This window comes from Falco naumanni, chromosome 8 (assembly GCF_017639655.2).
Source record: "Falco naumanni isolate bFalNau1 chromosome 8, bFalNau1.pat, whole genome shotgun sequence".
NCBI lineage: Eukaryota > Metazoa > Chordata > Aves > Falconiformes > Falconidae > Falco > Falco naumanni.
In genome coordinates, this window is record NC_054061.1 from 31,275,086 (window position 1) to 31,295,218 (window position 20,133).

Here is a 20,133-nt window from a genome sequence, read left to right on the forward strand (position 1 = left end):
AGTTTACCTATGTGTCTCAGAAACAGTATCTGAAAAAGTTGATGTGGATTTTTTGTAACTTCATTTGTTCTAAAGATCAACAAAGTTGTTGCTAAAATAAATGACTGTTCCTTTAAGCTGCAAATATTTCATGATGAACAGAAAAAGAGAATGGAGCAACTTGGAAAGAACAGGAGCAGCTCGCATGATAATGGCAGTGATGCCTGTCTGAGGTTTTGCTCCTGCTTCTCTGTGTGTGCCCACCGTTCCTATGGACAAGTTTTATTAATTAACATTTAAGGACTGAAAAGCTTTAGAGCTTCATGAAATTTCTTTAGCTAACAGCAAAACACAGACCTTTTCATATGTGCTGTGGGTGATTTCTGCCTGTGAACGCACAGATACCAAGTCTCATACCTGGCTGATTTTCAAGACAGCCACAAGACTGCTTCTCATTTTTTTAAAAAGAAGCCAATTTTTTTACAAGTCGTATTCATCCAAATGTCTTATACCTCCACATCAGTTACCACCCTAGTTTGTTCTTCTTGTTCCCTGTCTCTACAGTTATACACATACCTTTGTCATGAGAAGGAAAAGCAAAAGGTGTCTAGTCTGGGACTAGGAAGTTTCTGAAATACTGTGGGAGGTGATACACATCACAAAGCCTTCCTCCTGATACGTGTCCTAAAGCCTTCCTTAAGTGATTTTGCCCATTCTTTTCCAAGTTTTTTAATCCCTGGCCCAAATAGCTGTTGTGTTTCTTGGTTACGGAGAACGCTTTGGCTTCCCCAGGATGCAGGCATGCAGTGGGTTCTTCACAATATGCATAATTAAAGTCAGGTAAAAGGGAATTCTGTCTATACACCCTGGAGAGCCACAGTCCATGTGGCAGGAATGACTATACTGCTTCTTTGCCTTTAACTGTTGTTTAACTTAAAGCGGCCCTCTACTTTCAGTAGAGTTTTTAATAGCATCCGAAACTGAGCAGGCTGACTATTGTCCAGATGAAGTTAAGAGGTTTTTAGTTGAATTGAGAACTGTTCCTCTTTTTGACATTTATTTTCCTCTATCATTTACATGAGTTTGTTATTAGCATTTTTTACATTCCAAAACATTTGGGAATAGCTTCTCTTTGTGTGAATAACCTTGTTTAAATGCACACTAATATTTTAAAACAAACACAATTGCAATTTTTCCTATCCGACATTCACCATCCATTCTCTGCAGTTCTCCTGTTGTCGTGGTTTAACCCCGGCTGGTAACTAAGTACCGCGCAGCCGCTGGATCACTCCCCCCTCACCCACAGGGACGGGGAGGAGAGTTGGAAAGGAATGTAAAACTCGGGGGTTGAGATAAGAACAATTTAATAATTGAAATAGAATAAAAAAGAAAGAACTAATAACACTGATGACAATAACAGTTATAATGAAAAGGGGAAGGGAAAGAATAACATCCAGAGGGAAAGGAAGAAGGGAACACGTGGTGCACAACGCAACTGCTCACCGGCCCAATGCGCAGCCAGTCCCCGAGCAGTGACCTGCCTGCCCCGGCCAGCCCCCAGGGGCATATACCAGGCACGGTGTCCCATGGGACGGAACACTGCTCTGGCTTGTTCGGGTGAGCTGACCTGGCTGTGTCCCCTCCCAGTTCCTTGTGCCCCTCCAGCCTTTTTACTAGCAAGGCCTGAGGAACTGAAAAGTCTCATGTCAAAGCCAAAACACAGCACCGCACTAGCTCCTAAGAAGATAACTAAGTCCATCCCAGCTGAAAACAAGACACCTCTGTATAAGGTTTTAGTTGTCCAGCCAGGGAGAGAAGCATGACCCAGAATATAAGACTTTGAATACAGGTCCCAGCTTCATTGCACCTAACCTTAGATAATTCAACCCATTAAGCTGCTTCATAAATTTCAGAACCTGATTAGCATCCTGAAGAGTCTTTATTGACAGTTTCAGTTTTGTAGTTGAGCTTTTAAATTCGGTGTGCATTCAGGCCTCTGTTCCCATTAGTATACTATTCTCAATTAGTGTTTCCAGCCAAATTCTTCAAATTTAAATATAAAATGTTCACCAAACAAGTCAATATTTCAAATACATAATGAAAAAAATCTCCCACAAGTGGAAGACAGGAGACGTGTACAGAGTGAATTTGGAATTGGTCAGGAGCTGCTTTACTGGGATTCCAGGAGTTTGGGTGCTGCTTCTATGGTTGATTCTGCTTTGTTTCTTTCAAATATGAAATACAATGACAGTAAACGTAAGATAACATTGCATGACATTTTGGAGAATTATTTTCATTTGGAAGTCAAATAAAATTTGAATAAAAATAATAAATTTTGATTGGATTTTCAAAGACTTACATTGCAGAAAAACTAAACTTTTAAAAAATTAAAGCTGACATTAGACTGAGACAAGAAAGTCAAAATATTGCATCCAGAAATAATTACATAAATATCACTGTATGAGGACCTGCATGTTACCAGGTGTCACAGCTCAGAGAAATCAGGTATACTGAAGTTATATGTTAATGGAACAAGAGAAGAAAAAAAAAAAAAGTTGACAATCCTGAAAAAAAAGTGTCTATTAAAATGGTCCAAATCATTTAAAAATTAATTAAACACACCTAATGGAATGCAATAGAAACTAAACATATGGCAGTTGCAATAATCTTACATGTTTAGATGATTTATTGATGCCAACGAAAGTATTCATTTGAGGAAAATGGTTAAGTTTGGTCTTTTGATATGCCTTGTTATCCAAACGTTCAACCCAGGATAATGTGAAATTACTGAAATTACAACAGACGCATTTCAAATAGACGCAGAAAGAAAAAAAATCTGTGCCAACTGAATGAGCTGGGAATTATGTCGGAGTTATTTTTATGGACCCTAAGGACATCTGATTTTGCAGAGGAAGTTCTTCATTCCCATGTTGCCCACTGGTGGTCTCCAGATGGTGAAAGACTGGCGTTCCTGACCATAAATGACTCTCTGGTACCAAACATGGTTATTCCCCGGTTTACTGGAGGTCTATATCCCAAAGGAAAGCAGTATCCATATCCTAAGGTAAGATGAGTGTGAGCACGACCCCCACTTTCTCTTCCTTGTTCAGTGGTACTATTCAACCATATGGAAGGAGTGTTTGTAGGCAGTAACAGAGGATGATTTTGTTCATATTGCTTTTCAGGAAATGTTAAACACTGCCCCCCCCCCCCCCCCCCCAGTAGACTATAACAACTTTTGCTGGAAAGAAACTATCAAGTGAGGGAGCAGCAGACAAACTAATTCATTGTCATTTCATCATTGATATATGGCTTGGTAAAATCAATCCACTAGTTCTGACACAAGTGTAGTATGTTTGAAGGATTGCATAGAGAAAAAGATACTGTCACAACTGCACTGGAGTCACACACACTGTGTGCAGAGGGCAGGGCAAGTTCTGTTGCAGTTATGTAGATGTCAGTAAATTATGCTGTTAATGAATGTGACAGATTGGCCTTGAATAAGACAAACCACAATAGAATATTTTCCTGGCCATCAAAATGAGAGAAAAGATATATGTGAAAAATTGGATGATTGCTCAGTTTCAGAAGATGTAGAGAAGTTTTTTTAGACTTGTGTTGATAGGTGAAAGAACTGCACAGACAAGGATTATGTATGAGATCAGTCCTTGTTTTCTGGGGATTTCCTGATTCGGTGCCTCCCCAGCCCATTGCTTTTGTGCCGAGCTCCAGCACTGGTATTCCCTTCCAGCGTAATCAGTTTATCCATCCCATGCATGCAGTTTCAAAGTGTCTGAATTCCTTTCTGACCAGATATGTAGGTCCATGTATGTGGTACTTCTTTGACATTGCAAGGGAAGCTCATTGAGGGCTTTAGAAAATACTAGTTCCCCTATTCCTGATACCAATTTTTGGCGATGACTCGCTATTCTTGATGGGTGGACAGTTAGACTGTACCAGGTACTATGAAACAATAATATGCATAATATAAATGTAATGTATTTGTGCTATGAAATAATACTCTAAAATAATGAAGTAACAGTATTTTCAGAGGTAGTTTACATACTTGCATTGGCAAAAGGCCTTGGGTGCCAGAGCAAAGGAAAAAAAAAGGAATATTTTTAAAAGTCAGCTTTGTAAACAAGAAATGAGTAATTCCATTTCATTAGCAATTCAGCATAAAAGTGATGCACAATACTACTTCAGTAATCTCGTTAATGAAAAAACATTATCTTTATTTAATGTCTTCATTTAATGCCAATTTAGCTACCCGTTAAACACCATTAATTGGTAATGAAGCTTGTGGTATGGCAACAGAGATGAAAAAAAGGTTTAGTCTTTATTATAGATTCAAACCATAGGAGAAAATTGTGTCTATGATTAAAAAATAAAATTAGACCCACCTGTGTTTGTGAATACTGGACCACGCACATCTGTGTACGTCATAAGCACAGAATTAAAAAGGAAGTTTGAGTTTTGATAAATAGATTGAGAACAAGTAGGATTTCAGTGTACAGGGTTCTTGTGCTACTGAACAGACGTTTTGGGTATCATACAGGATTTACACTATTTAAATTGTCATGGGGAGACCCTGAGTGGTAGAGCAGCTGAGGCTCTCGAGGGAGAGACGTGGACATGAGAACTGCACGCTGTGTGTCTGTGGCGGGGACAGGACATCGGGGCGGTACAGCCCTGAGCAGAGGCCAGCTCAGGCTGTGCTGTGCCACAGACCCCTCTGTCCCATCTGGAGCAGGACTGGTGATGGCAGAGCTGGGGCAGCGCTGTGCTTCGTTTCAGGCACAGGGGCCAGCACAGATTTAGAGCGTCTCTCTACAACTCGTACTCGTGCTGGATAGTAATTACTCATGGCAGCCCTCCCAGTGAGAGTACTTGGATACCACTGTGCAGTCAATGTCAGGTTCAAAGGATGTAAGGAGGCTGCAGTTGTGTCCTAAGGACTTGATCTTTCAGTGGTTTTGTTCCACAGTCTTACATTTCTGCAAGCTGCCTTCATGCAAAGGATGCCTTTTGAAAGACCACATTTCTATTGAGGCAAATGTGAAAGTTTTTATGGAAAAAAAAGTATGAAATTCCAGGAGTCTAATTAAATCCGTTTTCAAAACTTTTTTTTTTTTTTTTTGTAGCACTAGTGAAAATACAGAAATGCCACTTTCTTGTCTGCCATACTACTCAGAAATGAGTGGATACAGCATGCAGACTATATTGGGAGATAAGTCCAATTTCTAAAGGGAATTTGTGCGTTTATTTCAGCCAAGATATTTTGCATTTCAAAATACCCCTGTGAAGAGCCAGATATACAGCTTTTGTAGAATATTATGATTAAATCTGTAGAATCAGTGATTTTACCTTGTCCTTCCAGTATGAAACAGGAGTCAGCCCCATTGAGAGAACCACTTTTCATTCCCCATATCCCAAGGATGCTATATAGCATTGTGTGACTCCTGCGACTTCCCTGAAAAAGAAGCTTGAGTGTGATATAGCTAGGACAGGGGTGTGGGACCAGTAGCACCTCCTTGCAGTCCTGCAGAGCCTTGATTTCTATTGCCAGTCCTTCCTGTTCATCTCAGGAACATCCTTTACTAATGAGCCATGTTACTGTGAGAAGTATGAGTCTCACCTCCCTGTAGATCCTCAGGATTCATCGGATTCTTCCCAGTAGATATATATATATATCAAACTGCCATTTTATTCCCCTTTAGCAACAAAATGCATTTTGTTTCTCTTAGAGCTGGCCTGCCAAAGCAGCTGGTCCTTAACAGGGCCAAAAATAAAGATTTCCAACGCAGCAAACCAGGGAAGGAAGACTGGGGGAAATTGGTAAAGAAAGAGAAGGGATAGGAGGAAGAGGAGGAATACTATCCCAGATATAGGTCATGCAGCTTTTTGGAAGAAGGAACAATAGTGTCTGGAAGAGACTGTGCTGGAGGCTGCTCTAACTGCTGGTCTAGGAACTGTGTTTTTGCAGCTGACTTCACTGAAGTGGGCCAAGCCACTTCTAGCATTGGTCACTTGCTCTGCACAGGGGGGTCTGTGGTCAGTAAAGGGCAGTGGGAGAATTACTGAACTAATGCTTCTTATTTTTGGCTGTGAAATTCAAGTTTTAACATTTAAGATTTTTAAATTGTAATAACTTCTCATTATTGTAAAGGTACTGAATCGTGTCAGTGAGTGAGTCTATTTAGCTGTCAGTGACTCAGTGCCTCTAAAGCTCCTAATTTTTTTTTTTTTTTCAAAGGCAGGTCAAACAAACCCAACAATAAAGCTGTTTGTGGTTAATCTGTATGGACCAGCACATACCTTGGAACTGATGCCACCTGACAGCTTTAAATCAAGGTATATAATTTCATTGTTTTGAAACTCATATTTGATTTAACCTGACTGTCTCTTAGGCTAATCATTGCCTTTTTACCTGAGAACAACACTTATCTTAGACTGGAATGCATGTGCTCTCCATCCCTGTGGCTGAACATGATAAAATAAAATACAGCTGGACTGGATTGATGCTCCTCTTAGAAATCACAAGGATCTCAGATCTGGTCATGTGTGATTTCCTGGGAAGCTCCAATGTACTTGAAATCCAGGAAATTAAGAATCCTAAGCTATGGTCAAGGGGGCTGAACACTGCCCAGCTTCTGAGGTCATTACTGCGTTCACTCCCAGCCTCTCCTTGCTGTGTGCCAACTTGTTGCTTTCCGTTTCTGAAATTAGATTGCAGAATATGGAAGTGTCTTATAAATGCACAGAGCACATCAGCAGGGTGTTTCATCATTTAGAGAGAAATATTCTGAACTTTTCAAATCTAATAGGTTATGGAAAATTTTGTGTCTCGTCACGGCTGACAGATGCAGTGAGGTGACAGGTGAGATGCAATGCCACCAGATCACAGAGACTAAGGGTGGTGTTTATCAGGAGAAACTGCTACAGAACCAGTGAGCTAATTTAACAGTCCCGTTAACTTGGGGACTGAAGTAATGAGGTCTGGCTGCAGCTGGTGACTCTTCTGCTAAAATTACTGTCTTAAGCTGAGCTCCTGATCACCTGTCCTCACCTGAGATGCCTTGAACCTTTTGTTTAAAGGCAAGAAAATTTTCATCCCTTGCCGTATGTGTATTCCAGTTTGTAAAATTGCAGTCATATTGATTAAATTCCTGCTGTGGTTTCAGTGCACATACTAATGGTCTTCTAGCCCTAAAATGTTATATAATAGAGATAATAATAATAATAGTAACAACAACAACAGTTACTACAGTCCAGATCTGGCTCCAGTCTAAAGGCAAGGCAAGTGCCACTTTCTGTCTTTATTCAGGGCATTTTCAGATGGAGAACAGCATGAGAGGGATTGGCAATCATAAAGCTACCCATAGATAAAAACAAACAAACAAACAAACACCTCTGTGTGTAGTTGTTGTTTTTGCAGTTCCTACAAAACCCAAAAGATTTTATGGTAATTGTTCCCCAAACAATCAGGACGTTAACAGTGGGCACTGATTCACAACCATTGTAGCCACTTTTCAGCTGGCATAGCTCTCTTCTACACAAATTGAGGTACCCTAATTTAGTGCAGGAATGGTTTAATGGTGAATTATGCCTTGCAATTATTTGTGTCAGCTGGAATTCTTACTGATTGTGTTAGTGAAAGGAATGATTCCAAATGAGTTGTGCTTTTTGAAGTATTTTCTTTCTGTTGATGGGCCACTACTGAAAAACGTAATAAAATCTCCTGCTGCTTGCTAACCCTTCATTAATTTAAGTAGTGCTGTAAGATCTGAAAGAGATTTCTTGCTGTCAAGATTAGCATCTTCACTCTCTCAAACAGCATTAAAATTGTCCTTTAAATGTCAGAAGGCACGAAGAAGTTAAATGAGAAAGCAATATGTAAATCTCAAGAAAAAAAGTACCTTGGAAATCTTCAGATGTTATGGTTTCCCACTAGATGTTTCAGGTTCATTCTTCCTCCCCAGCAGGTTGAAAATAAGTAGAATCAAATGAATGAATATTAGTATCTTAGAACCTCTTCTGCATCTTGCAGCTGAAGGCTAGCAGTAGCTCAATTTGGAATTTCTTTTGTGAGCCCTAACAGGCATCTTTGCCAGATTTTTGAGTCCTTGATAAAGGTTTTGAGATATTGTTGCTGTTTAATTGAAATAATATTCATGTTTAATGTTTCTGGTTTGTTAGTTTATCAGAAGACCAAGTAAAACTACTTAAAACTGTGAAAAAAGTTAGTTTCATCTCAGTTTTAGCTGTTAAGGTATAATGTCTGTGATGTAAAATTCAGAAAAATTACACAGTTGTGAGCCAAGTGTACTGTAAGTCTTGCATTCTGACTCTGGATTTGAGTAGCAGTCAGTTATCACACTGGTCATCAATCTGTATATATCTGTAGATCAATGTATATAGATATGAAGAATGATCTTTGAACAGGCCTTTCTAGAGTGTAAATCCTTGGAATTTGTAATGGTTGGGAGGGGTTTTTGAAAGTATTGGGTTTTTTACTAAAAGTAGTAGCCACTTCAGTGGTCTCTTTTTCTCAATACCTTTCTAATCCATTCACTATGGAGTCATTGGTAAATAGGTCATGGGAGTCTTTCAGTATTAAATGGAATGGGATGCTATCATATATAGCTGTATGGATCTTTCAGGGCAGGGACATTCTGGACTTAGTGTTGTGCAAGTTATAACCAACTGCTATTACGGGAGAGATTCCTACACAGAGAAAGCACAAATGGATAGGGAAGAGGGCTTCTGTTAGTTATAACTGCAAAAAGTAACATTCACATTCTTAACTCTCCCCAAATTGTGTGCAGTGCAGGACCTCTGAATACAGAAAACTATTTCTCTGATTTTTAGGACATCTGGGAACTCGATGCAAGATTGAGTAAATTCAGTGTTCTGCCTTCATTTACTTCTTGCAGTGATTCTATAAATGTGCTTGGTAATATTTCCCAACCTTTGTTCAGGCTATTCTGATATAAAGATAGCAATAACGTTTTTAGATTTACTCCTGAAAGTTTGATTCTGTGGAAAAAAATTACCATCTACTGTGCACTGTTAATGCCACAAAAAGACTGACAGTCTCCCTTTAAGCGTGTGCTTGCATTCTGTGCAATTACTGTTTCCCCCTCGGTGTTTCCATTCCATGCGTACAATTACATTATGTTTTCTTCAGTGGCAAACATGATTTTGTACTGCAGGGTTTTTTTCTCATTAGCCCTAGAAAGCCAGTATACATGGAAGATGAAGTATGTGTGCATTCGTACACTGCTAGCTCCTGAAGTTCCAGTTGGAAAGCTAATACCTCCTGCTGCAAATCTTGAAAAAGTGTGTGCAGGTGGTCAGTGCAAACCACTGTAACTTAGGACAACTGAAGAATTCTTGTAACTGGTGCTATTTAGATCTAAGGTATTAATATGTTAGGAAGAAATTATGTAGGCTGATTTTTAAAACTCCATGCTTGAATTTAGACCTGTCAGGCAGAAAAAAATCATTTCTTCTCCAAAGTAAAAATAGGCTAAGACCAAGAAAACGTGAAATAACACATGAAAGAAATTGCGGTTATTAGAGTAGAGCTGTGCTTTCATATATGATGAAAATATTTTTCTGCTAGAACTGTGTGTTGACTCCTGAAAGTCTCAGTGTTGGGGTCACCCACTGTCTTCTTTCCCCATTCTCATCCATAGTAAGCAAGCTACAACGGCTCCCCACTACTCCCAGACACTGCTGACCAGGTAGCTTTAAAAAGCACCGTAAGAAATTCAGTCCTTTTACTTACTTTTTCCAATAGTAGTTAAATGCCTGAAAAAAAAGCTAGATATCTACATTCTCATTTCATATGTGCCTGCTTTTTAAAGAGACTGAAGTATACAGCCAGACCCTTCAGACTTTGTAGAAAAAAAAAAAAAAATTATGAACTTTAATCGTTTGTAATGAAACCAAAAACACTTAAGAAATTGAGTTTGTATTAATTCAAATAATGCTTTTACAAGCCTCACCAGTGTTTTTGTTATCCACACATATCCAAATCAACAGAATCATTTGGATATTTATATACTTCTAATTTGAAATCACCTTTTGAATCTAGAAAGCTTGATTTTATACCTCTGGCAGCCTTGCTTTGGAATGTGAAGCTTACTGGATTCTAACTGGAAATGGGAAAGGTTGGGAGGGGGGTCCAATTTGCTATTAAGAAAACTGGGGTTTACTTTTAGCTTTGCTTAGATATGCTGTGTCTAAACTTCTTTCAAGCTTTGGCCCCTCCCCTGTCTTGTAACTTGGCAGTAACAATACCCATCTCACAAGGTTAATGTAAAGGATTAATTCACTCCCATACCCTATAGCAAATGGCTGTAATCTGCTCAGCCAAAGCCTACAGAATAAAAAAATATTCACATACTTTATTGAAGCCTTCCCGCACAATGCCAAAGTATTTATTGATTATACCCTTCCCTATTCAGTAGGAAGAAATGCAAGTGCTGCACATGGGCCAGGAAAAGCCCTTGGGTCAGCAGGGGCTGGGACCCAGCTGCCTGCCCAGCTGTTCTGCTGAGAGATTTGTGCTTGGGGCTGAATAGGGGACAACAGCATGTGCTTACTGTCACCAGAGCTGGACTGCTGTGGGAGTGTGGCCAGCAGACTGAGGGAGGTTGGATTACCCATAAAGGCAGAGCATCACCCACCAACTTGGGGATTCAAAGTAGATGAAGAGGGTCCATCAGCGTGCTACCAAGATGGTCATGACCAGGGCCCATGGCACCAAGGAAGCGGGGAACAGAGCTTGTTAGCCTGACTAGGATGGTGGCCATCACCACCCATGGGAAGGGGAGCTAGAAAAAGCCCTTCCAACCAAATACTTGTGGCTTAGACTCAGAAGAAGACTGCAATACATCCAGCAATGTATGCATAGATAAAGTCATGTGTAGTATACCAAAATACTAACAAACTGTAGTTATCTTAGCGACCTTGCAGGTTGTTCTTGATTTGTGTTGTTTTGCACGTGTTTCTGAGAATGACGTTGTCTATTAGTATCTGTAAATTCTCATCCACTTTTCAATACACAGCAATATAAATAATTTTAGATTATAGTAAATATTCTAGAGCATTCTGCATGGGGCAAGTTTCTGTTGTTTACTTTCTTAGATAACAACTTGCCAGCAAACTAGTAAGGCATAATAGGTTGGTTGGTTTTTTTTTAAGGTGAACCCTGTTGTGTTTATTATCAAAATCCAAATCTATTAAAGCCATCAAAGTAAGGTTCCTTTTTCCATTGCTATAAATATTAAATATCTTCCAGATATTCTTATGAGCAAGGCTTTCATAATCAGCTCATTGGCTTAAAGTTAGAGCAATTTCTTCACTACATTGAATGGTATGAAGTTCCAAATTTTGACTCTTTTTCTTCAACGCTGTCTTATTTAAGTTTAATGCTGTGAGTTACTTTCCTGTGGTGTTAGTCTATTTCAAATCTAAGTATCTAATATTCAAATTCAATTATGATTACAACTGTGCTTCCAGTGTAATGCAGTGCAAATCTCTTCCCCTTGTTCAGCTTATTGTCTCTGTTGACTTTGCTAAGCACTTACACTAACAGCCAGCAAGATACACAGATATATCGTTCTAGTCACAAGCATCCCAAAACTTACAAGTGAAACAAGACGTGGTAGACATTCTTAAGTGGTGATAAATGTATTAGCAAACTGTTAAGCTACCTCCATAGAACTGTGTATTAGTTAAGATAAGCAAAATAAAGGAAAACATTCTGTAAGAATGAAAGATTTTTTAAAAAATAAGGTCTTCAAGCTCGGCAAAGGATGATAAACACCTTTGATATTTAACATTTTTTGTCAGCAGTTAAAAATGAATGCAGACTTCACCAAGTTACAAGTCTTTGGAAAAAAGTTAATTGCCATATGCTCAGGAAAGACATTTGCTTTCTTAACACCTGCAGCTGGAAATTTATTTTTTCTCTGAATATCCTCCATCGCCCTCAGGCCCCAAGATCTGACCTTTCTCGGTGTGCAGCACCCCTTTGGCATACACAAGATGTTCCAGCTCTGACTGTTGAGCTGACTGTATACATGTGACGTGCCTGGTTCACAGGCCTAAGGGAATTCTTTATACTGATTAACTTATATAATTGCCTTTTGAAGGCCAATTTGAAGTCAAGCAACAGATTTAAATACCGAATTTGGGATCAGAAGTAGTACTGTGGTCAAGGAGCTTTAAGCTCTTGGTTTTATACGTTGCCTGGTTCAATCCAGCTTAGAATAAAGTGAGTCACATACAAACTCCTTCAGCATGACTGGACATGGGATGCTGTGGAAGGAGCCTGCCTTTTCTGTTCTCAGTGCTTTCTGTCTGCTTTTACACAGAGTAAAGAGGAAAGCTATGTTTTTGGAATGCAGAAAGGAAAAAATGCTAGGGCAGATGAGAGGGAAGAAACTTTAAAAAGTCTGAGGTGAAAACTTGATTAGACCACAAAATGGGGACTGGCTGAAAACCAAAAAGACAGGTCTATGAGGCAAGGTTTGAATGAGGTTTTCTTGATGGTCAGGTTCAGTGGGAGCCATGAGAACTGGTGAGATGGTGTGGATAGAAATGAGAATCAACAAACAGGTTTTACGGTTCCCGTGATCATCTTACAGTGGCCCTGCTGCGAGAAAAGGGATCAATAAGGAAAACCCGGGAACTGGCTACACAAAGTACAGGAAAAAGAACATTAGGAGTGGAGTGAGGAGATGCAGCTTGAATAAAACAAGCCACAGCAAGAGAGGAAAGTCTGCTCTTATTAGGCCAGTTGAATGCTAAAACTGGATTCTGCCTTTGCCACGCAGCCTCTGTGTGATACAGGGAGTTTGAACTGCTGTTGCACAGGTGATTGGCAATTGCGTTTGTTACTCTTTGGACATGAGGTAAATTAATCCACAGTCTGATTTAAGAAATATTCCCAAACAAAGGTGAATGTTATGCACTGAACATTCAAACTGCTGTGAAGCACCTAACTAAGTGGGTATCAAATTGAGGACCTAAAATAAGTGTACATTTTAATGAAATACCTTGCTTCAGTCTTTTGTCCAGAGAACAGTCATAGTCTTTCCTCTTTAAAGGTTATTGTGAGGAAACTTGAGGTACGTACAGATGCAGAGAGTCTAGTAATCCCAGGACGTTTGTGTATTTGGGTCTGGAGGAAAAGAGAGTGCACTTATTCTCATTACCAGTACGTAGATTAGTTGAAAAAAAGCCTGCTAAGTTTGGCGACACAAACTGATAGCAGCTTCCTCAGAACTAAAACAGGTTTTGCCCTGCAGGCTTCTCTGGTTTTATTTAACTTTATCAGCCGATCTAATAAAACATAGGACTTCTACAAACTTTGCCTTGGTTTTATCACTTGACCTGCAACAACACTACTACTAGATTAACTGCAAAACTGTGAATTACAAAGGAACATTACCTTGAGACAGTACTTAATTTCAGAAGGGTATGTGTTTCTACTTATATATGTATATATGCAGTATACTGCAATCCTGAGAAACAAGTCATAATGTAGTGAATTTTGAACATACTTTTATGCATAGTTGATGGAAAGAGAAAAATTTTAAGATGATCTTTTGCTTTCACTTCAGTGATCAGGGAGTTTGTCAGTGATGGAAGATGATGTTACAGTTTGAATTGGACTATTAATTACTATATCAGCTGGATTCTGAATGATTTAATCTTCTGTTTCCACCCCCCACTGAAGACTTTTTCAAATGGAACAGCTCAGCCTCTGTTTTGTAGAATTTGGTTTGGGGATAATTTGGTCTTATTTTTTTTTTATTTGGCGGTAGGACTGGAATCTTTTGCAAAAATGTGTGTCTTCTGAATGCTTTTGGTATAGGAAATACTGGATTCTGTTGGAGTTTAGTGTTTGTTTTTAAACTGGCCAGCAATACATGGTTCATGTGTATTTGCAAACCTATGTTTCACAAGTATATGCTTCACAGCTGATAAAATTTAGATATTAGAAATGGCTGAGAAGGAGGTGATAATGGAGTACGGATTTCCAAGAGGAACAGCACGCTGGGACTGATCCTTTCCTCTTGTAGGAACACAGATGCTGGGCATTTAGGGTTATTTTCTCCATCCCTCGGTACTGATACTGTCATGCGGTAAAAATCCAGCATTTGATGAACTGTGTATATTCTTTTTTTAAAAAAAATCTAATCTGAAATAGGAATAATCTGAACATTGTGATTTCAAACGTCTTCTTAGGGAATATTACATCACTATGGTGAAATGGGTAAGCAACACCAAGGCTGTGGTGAGATGGTTAAACAGACCTCAGAATATCTCCATCCTTACGGTTTGTGAAACCACAACTGGGGCTTGCAGCAGGGTAAGTTGTTTTTTTCCTAAACTCTCTTTTCAAGGCTTCTTCCTGCATTTTGTTTTCACATTCAGAAAAAGAAATTTGGAAATCAGTTTGCAGATGCAGTACTTGCAAGCTGAATATAATTAGTCAGCAGGGAGGAAATGGATGTGAGAAAATTCCAAATCTGGTGAAATGATTTCATGCAATTAGCAACTTTGAGTGACATTTTTGGAATTACTAAGCTTTGTTCATTCATTAACTTCAGTGGAAACTGCAGTTGCTGAACATCATGTACTTTGGATATAGCTAGTGCAGTGACAAGCTTGTCTTCCATCAGATATTTTCAGCCGCCTGCTTTCTCCTCTCTCCCCCTACAGAGTTTCATTTCCGATCTTTCTGTTTCTCACAGCTTACATTTGTTTAAGGAAAAGGTGTAAAATTCTGATAATTCCTGCAAATTCAATAACAGAATTAAATAACTAGAAAAAAATAAAATTGACAGGCAACAGGGATATTTCATTTTGAATGTAAGCCAAGCTGAAATGTATTTTTCTATTTGAATTCAGCCACATCCCATCCCTTGACCCAGACTTTGACTTCTGACACTCCTGCATTCCGTCTCTCCATTTTCACAGTCAATCTTGCATCTTGAATGCAGCTGGCCACTTTCCCATTCTGAGTCACAATCTCTTCCCAGACCCAACTAGAAGTATAAATATTTTCTTTACATGCTAATATCAGTACCAGCAGATGCTCTAAAGTAGAGGGTAAAATTTGGCAGTTTAAATGGTTATGAGTGATTAATGTTGGTCTAAATTTGGCCTCTGAGTCAAAGGCTCCCATCAGTGTCTTCTACTGAAGTCAATCATGTTAAAGCATTAGGGATTGTTTTGGAGCTTGTCTGCTTCTTTTACTATGTAGTAAAAAAAAAAAAAAAAAAATTAAAAAAATGCAAGGTGCTTTTCCTGACTCAGAAACTACAAATAAATCCCCAAACTGCGGATTAAGATTGTGAACATGGAGATTTGTTGATTGCATTGCTTTTTACATGGTTCCCGCAAGCCCTGTGCCCCTTTATTAAGAAAGTCAGTCATGAACCACTGTGGGCAGTCGCTTCTGAAAGGAAGCCTGTATGTGCTCCAAGGTCAATTGGACTTACCTGAAGTAGGCATCCAGGGAGCTGTAATCCAGGACATAGTACAGAAGAGAGAGATTGAGAAATCCCACTCCAGAAGAATTAAAGTGTTGCAAAGGACCTTCTTAGGTAGGTAAGGAAGGATAGTGCTGCAGTGTCACTGTAGTGCGTGCAGCTCAGACCAGGCTCATGCTTGTCACCCTGGATGTTTCCTGCACTGCATCTGCTGGGATAAAGTGATGCTCCTGAATTCAGTAATGGATGAGGAAAGGCCTTATTGTAAGATTTTAACATTGTATCACACCATTTGATTCCAACTATAAACTTTTTTTTTTCTCCCCTACCATTTTGCACATTTCTCAATTCCAAAAAGTAGTTTAAAACCAGCTGCTGTAATAGCTACAGATATTTCATTTTTAGGCCATATATGTACAGATGTTTCTCTAGCTAATAAATTTTCATTACTTCAGTGTGACTGTGACAATTTACAACAGTTGACCTATATTCTGTATTTTTTTCCAACAATGTGTGCATGGTATTTGGGGGTTCTTTTGGATGGCATGATGTAAAATATGAGTGTCCCCAATAAAAAACATTCATTTGCATTTATTTATTTTTCCTCTTCACTAATGCCACACTACAACCCATTAAAGCAGGGAATTTTGATTTGAAAAGGTCTCGCAATTCGAGCTTGATGCTGGCTGTTTGCCCGGTGTTGATGAAGGACCTAAAATATCCAGTTATCAGATGATGCCTAGAGGTAAAAAACAAATGGAACTGCCTGTGTAAAGCTTCTTGATAGCTAATCAGAAAAGACTGAAAAAGACATTCTTAGGTCCCCTGTGGTGTTATACCAAAAACTCTGAATAAAGCAGCTGACTTTGTAATTAAATTATTGTTTGTTTCAATGTAAGTGCCAATGAAGAGATGTGAAGATTGTAACACAGTAGAAGAAAACGCACAAAACAGCTAAAGACCTTTTCCTGAATGTGGGAAATATTTTTGATCTATAGCTATTCCATAAAAGCAATTTCTTTCTTTTTTTTTAGAAATATGAAATGCAGTCAGACCTGTGGCTTTCTAAACAGGTATAGTATAAATGCTATTTCTGGGTGTATAAAGTGTAATTGCTTCATTGTCATTTTTATTTAATAATATGTTATTTTTATAAGCTACAGAAATACGTTCCTTTTAAAACTGAATACCTTTTAGGAACCTAAATTAATTTAACAACAGGATTGTAGCAGTGCCTGTGTAAACACTCAGGTGGCAGCTTGTTTCTCTGGTAGCGGGTATCTTGTCACCTAGCATCACACAGAGGACATTTTGCAATCTAGCTGACTGTGTCAGTGGTGGAAAGAGATAACGTGCTTCCAGCCAGCGATTCAGCCCTTTGAACTGAGCCACTGCCTGGGTTTCAGAGGCAATATTCCCGTCAGTTACTGATCTCGCTGCATTCAGTTAATCAGGCACTTAAATGACCAGCTGATTAACTACCTAACTCATGGATGGTTAAAGATAGATTAGACAAATCCCATTCCAAGTCCTATATAGTGCACTAATTTTTTTCTGATTAAAAAATAACCTCACCAAATTAAACCCAAAGGAGTTCAAAGATTACAGGTCATACGGGCTATAATTGGAATGCATGAGAATAATATTTCTAAATTCATACCCAGAACAATATGTTGAACTAATGTGTCAGCAAATTATTCCATTTTCATGGCTTCAGAAGAGCTGTCCAATAAATGGACGAAACACATTCTATTTAAAATACATTTCAGGCTTCATTTTGCAATGTGCAAATGAGAAATCATTTTGAAAAAACTATGCTTTTATAGCAAGCTGTTTTCCTTTAATATTTCTGTGTGAAGTTACGCGTGGAGAGATGGTATCAGATCAGGCTACAATTTACAGTAAGACCATGATTCAGAATATCACTTCAATTTACCTATTTTTCCTATACAACTTTATCAAATCAGTGAGTGTTAAGCACGTACTTAGTAATGTGTCGCTGAGTCCAGGCCATGGAAACATTTGTTCTCCTCATCGCTAGTAGGACTTACCTCTGTCTTTAATTGTATGTCTGTAAAGGAATGTATCCTGGAAAGTCCCACTGCGTGAGGGATGAGACTACCAGACCTTTCACTGGGAGAGAGGGTTTTGCAAGGGCTGTAATCCATGCTTTAGGACAAGGTTGCACAATGGTAACTGCTGGCATGAACTCCACTGAGCTTTAGGCACCACATTTTTGTTAATCTTACCAGAGTATATTCAAAATCTAAGGATTTTTTTCTCCGCTTGTTTTATGAGCACAGCAGCTATCAAAACCAAAGAGACAAAAAACCTAAGCTGGTGTTTTGTTAAGTTTAATGAGAAGTGTGACAAACTAACAACAATCTTACATTTATAGAACGAAGAACCAGTTTTCTCCAGGGATGGCAGTAAGTTCTTCATGACTGTCCCAGTGAAGCAGGGGGGCCGGGGTGAATTTCACCACATCGCCATGTTTATCGTTCAGGTAAGGTTTTAGTTCAGGCTATTTTAAATACCCTACTGGTCATCTAGGACTTCTGATGAGGACACATGACCCAAGCAAAGGCTTGCACTTCAGTAGAATCTGAACACTTGTGTCATGGTCATTTTTCCGGTTGTCACTCAGTGCAGAGGGACATATTTATAATTTCTTCCAGAACATGTAAAGCTTGCTCTCATTTCTTAGACCTCTGCTGTGGTGGCACGTAAGGTCCATAAATGAAAGCTATTTCCAAAGTACTCTTTCTGGAAGTTTTCATCTTTTCTTTGTACCTCTATAGACAAGCAGAGATGTTTTCTTGTTAGAGCCTTCTGTCAATAATAATGTTTTATAGTCACAGAAATTCAAGAGATCTGCAGAAATGTTCATTTTGCCCTCTTTATATGCACTATGTATGCCCAAGTATAATTTTAAATGTCAATTCAGAATATTCAGAATCTGATCTTACTCACAACAGTACAGGGAGGCAATACCCAAAACTTAAAATGTTATGAAAATTAGGACACTTTTATTACCCTTTGCAACATTTTCCAGTGGTTTCCATTTCCCAGGGTTGTTATTTTTCCAAGGAAGAATCTGAAAGAAGATGAATTTGCACTATGATTTTGAAGGTCACCAGTGTGAAGTTGTGATGAACTAATAAAAGAAATGATGCCCTGGAATGGAACACTCCAAGGCATCTATTTAAATCAGTAGAGCATTAATCCAGGTACTTTAGCAGAGCCGTATGACGTAGGAGGGATTATCAAGGTACCCAAAACATCAAAAGAGCAGACTTGGCATCAAGCAGCTCTATTGTCTCCCCTTATGACAGCGTTCTGGTATGAACATTATTAAGTCTGAAATATGTTCACAGTGTACTGCAGACAGAACAAGAGCAAAAGAACTTTAATAAAAAATTAACCTTAAGAAACAAGAAAAAGATACTCATTCACTAGAGTAAACATATCAAGAAAGCATCAGAGAAGAAAAAAGGGATCAAAGGCTTGTCAAATTCTGTCTTCTAAAGAAAGCACTAACTCAGGTGACAATTTGGTAAAGGTATATTAATATAGTAACCACACACAAATTCACAATGGAGCAAAACCGTTTAGTCAATCAAGTCTTCTTTTTGTTTCTTTCCCAATATGAATAAGTATCATTAAAATACATGAAATAATAATGAAGTAGATCTAAAAAGTAACTTGCAGCTTTCCCAAGGATGTTACAGATACATTCAAATTTGCCTTAAACCTGTAGCCTCTGACATTTTTCACTTACTGAAGAGCTCAGGAAACTTGATCCTAATTCAGGAAAATATTTATGTAATAGATTAAGCCCACTCCTATTCAATAAGATATTTAAATATATACCTGCTTGTAAATGCATGTTTTAATCATGATTACACCAGGATGATGTTTCAATTCAAGTTTATGATTAAGAGTTTAGTATTCTATCCCTTTTAGGCAGAATTAGAGCCCTCTGTACTGCTCACCTCCAAAAAAAAAAAAAAAACAAACTTCTATTTTGACCAGCATCACCATGAATAAACAAGTTTGGATGGTATCATCAAGGACAGGTTTGGCTTTGAGTATACACCTGCTCTTGAGAAGAAGAGGAGATGTGATATCCCATGTATCAACCATTATTCATCAATAAGCAACATTCTGCATGGTCACGGGGCTGACAGAGAGCAATAAAGGACAGGAAATGTGTTTATATGATGTGTTTTACACACCGCATTAATCTGATCATCCATTATTTCTAAAGCAAACATGGAGGCATAAAAATTATATTAACCATTGCACGTAAAGTCTTTTGTCACATCAGATGTTTGTCACACCTTGTGAGAGAGCCACAGTGGCATAACAGGTGTCCTGCAGAATTTAAAGCAGTCACCAGGTCACCCATACCCAGATGATCACAGTTTTTTCATGATGGAGCTTGGATAACACTGGAATTTGGAATTTAGAGTCTCATTACTTCTCTGTACTACTCGGTACAGATACCAGCTCGTTAACAAAAAGCAGCCTCCAAGTGCAGGAAAGTTAAAACACAGAACCAACGTGAACATACAGTGACAAAGAAGTAAATGTTAATGGATTGCTTTAGATTAATTTGATCACTGAGGCTTAT

General features: G+C 38.6%; 1 protein-coding gene across 2 annotated transcripts in view; it reads left to right on the top strand.

Annotated features, from left to right (window-relative positions):
* The window catches only part of DPP10 (dipeptidyl peptidase like 10), a 550,146-nt gene that overhangs the window by 493,793 nt on the left and 36,220 nt on the right, over window positions 1-20,133 (top strand). For both annotated transcript variants that reach the window (XM_040604442.1, XM_040604441.1), the window contains exons 9-13: window positions 2,889-3,043; window positions 6,236-6,333; window positions 14,248-14,371; window positions 16,532-16,570; window positions 17,896-18,003. In XM_040604442.1, the coding sequence (XP_040460376.1) occupies window positions 2,889-3,043; window positions 6,236-6,333; window positions 14,248-14,371; window positions 16,532-16,570; window positions 17,896-18,003 (524 nt within the window). The remainder of the gene's footprint in view (window positions 1-2,888; window positions 3,044-6,235; window positions 6,334-14,247; window positions 14,372-16,531; window positions 16,571-17,895; window positions 18,004-20,133) is intronic.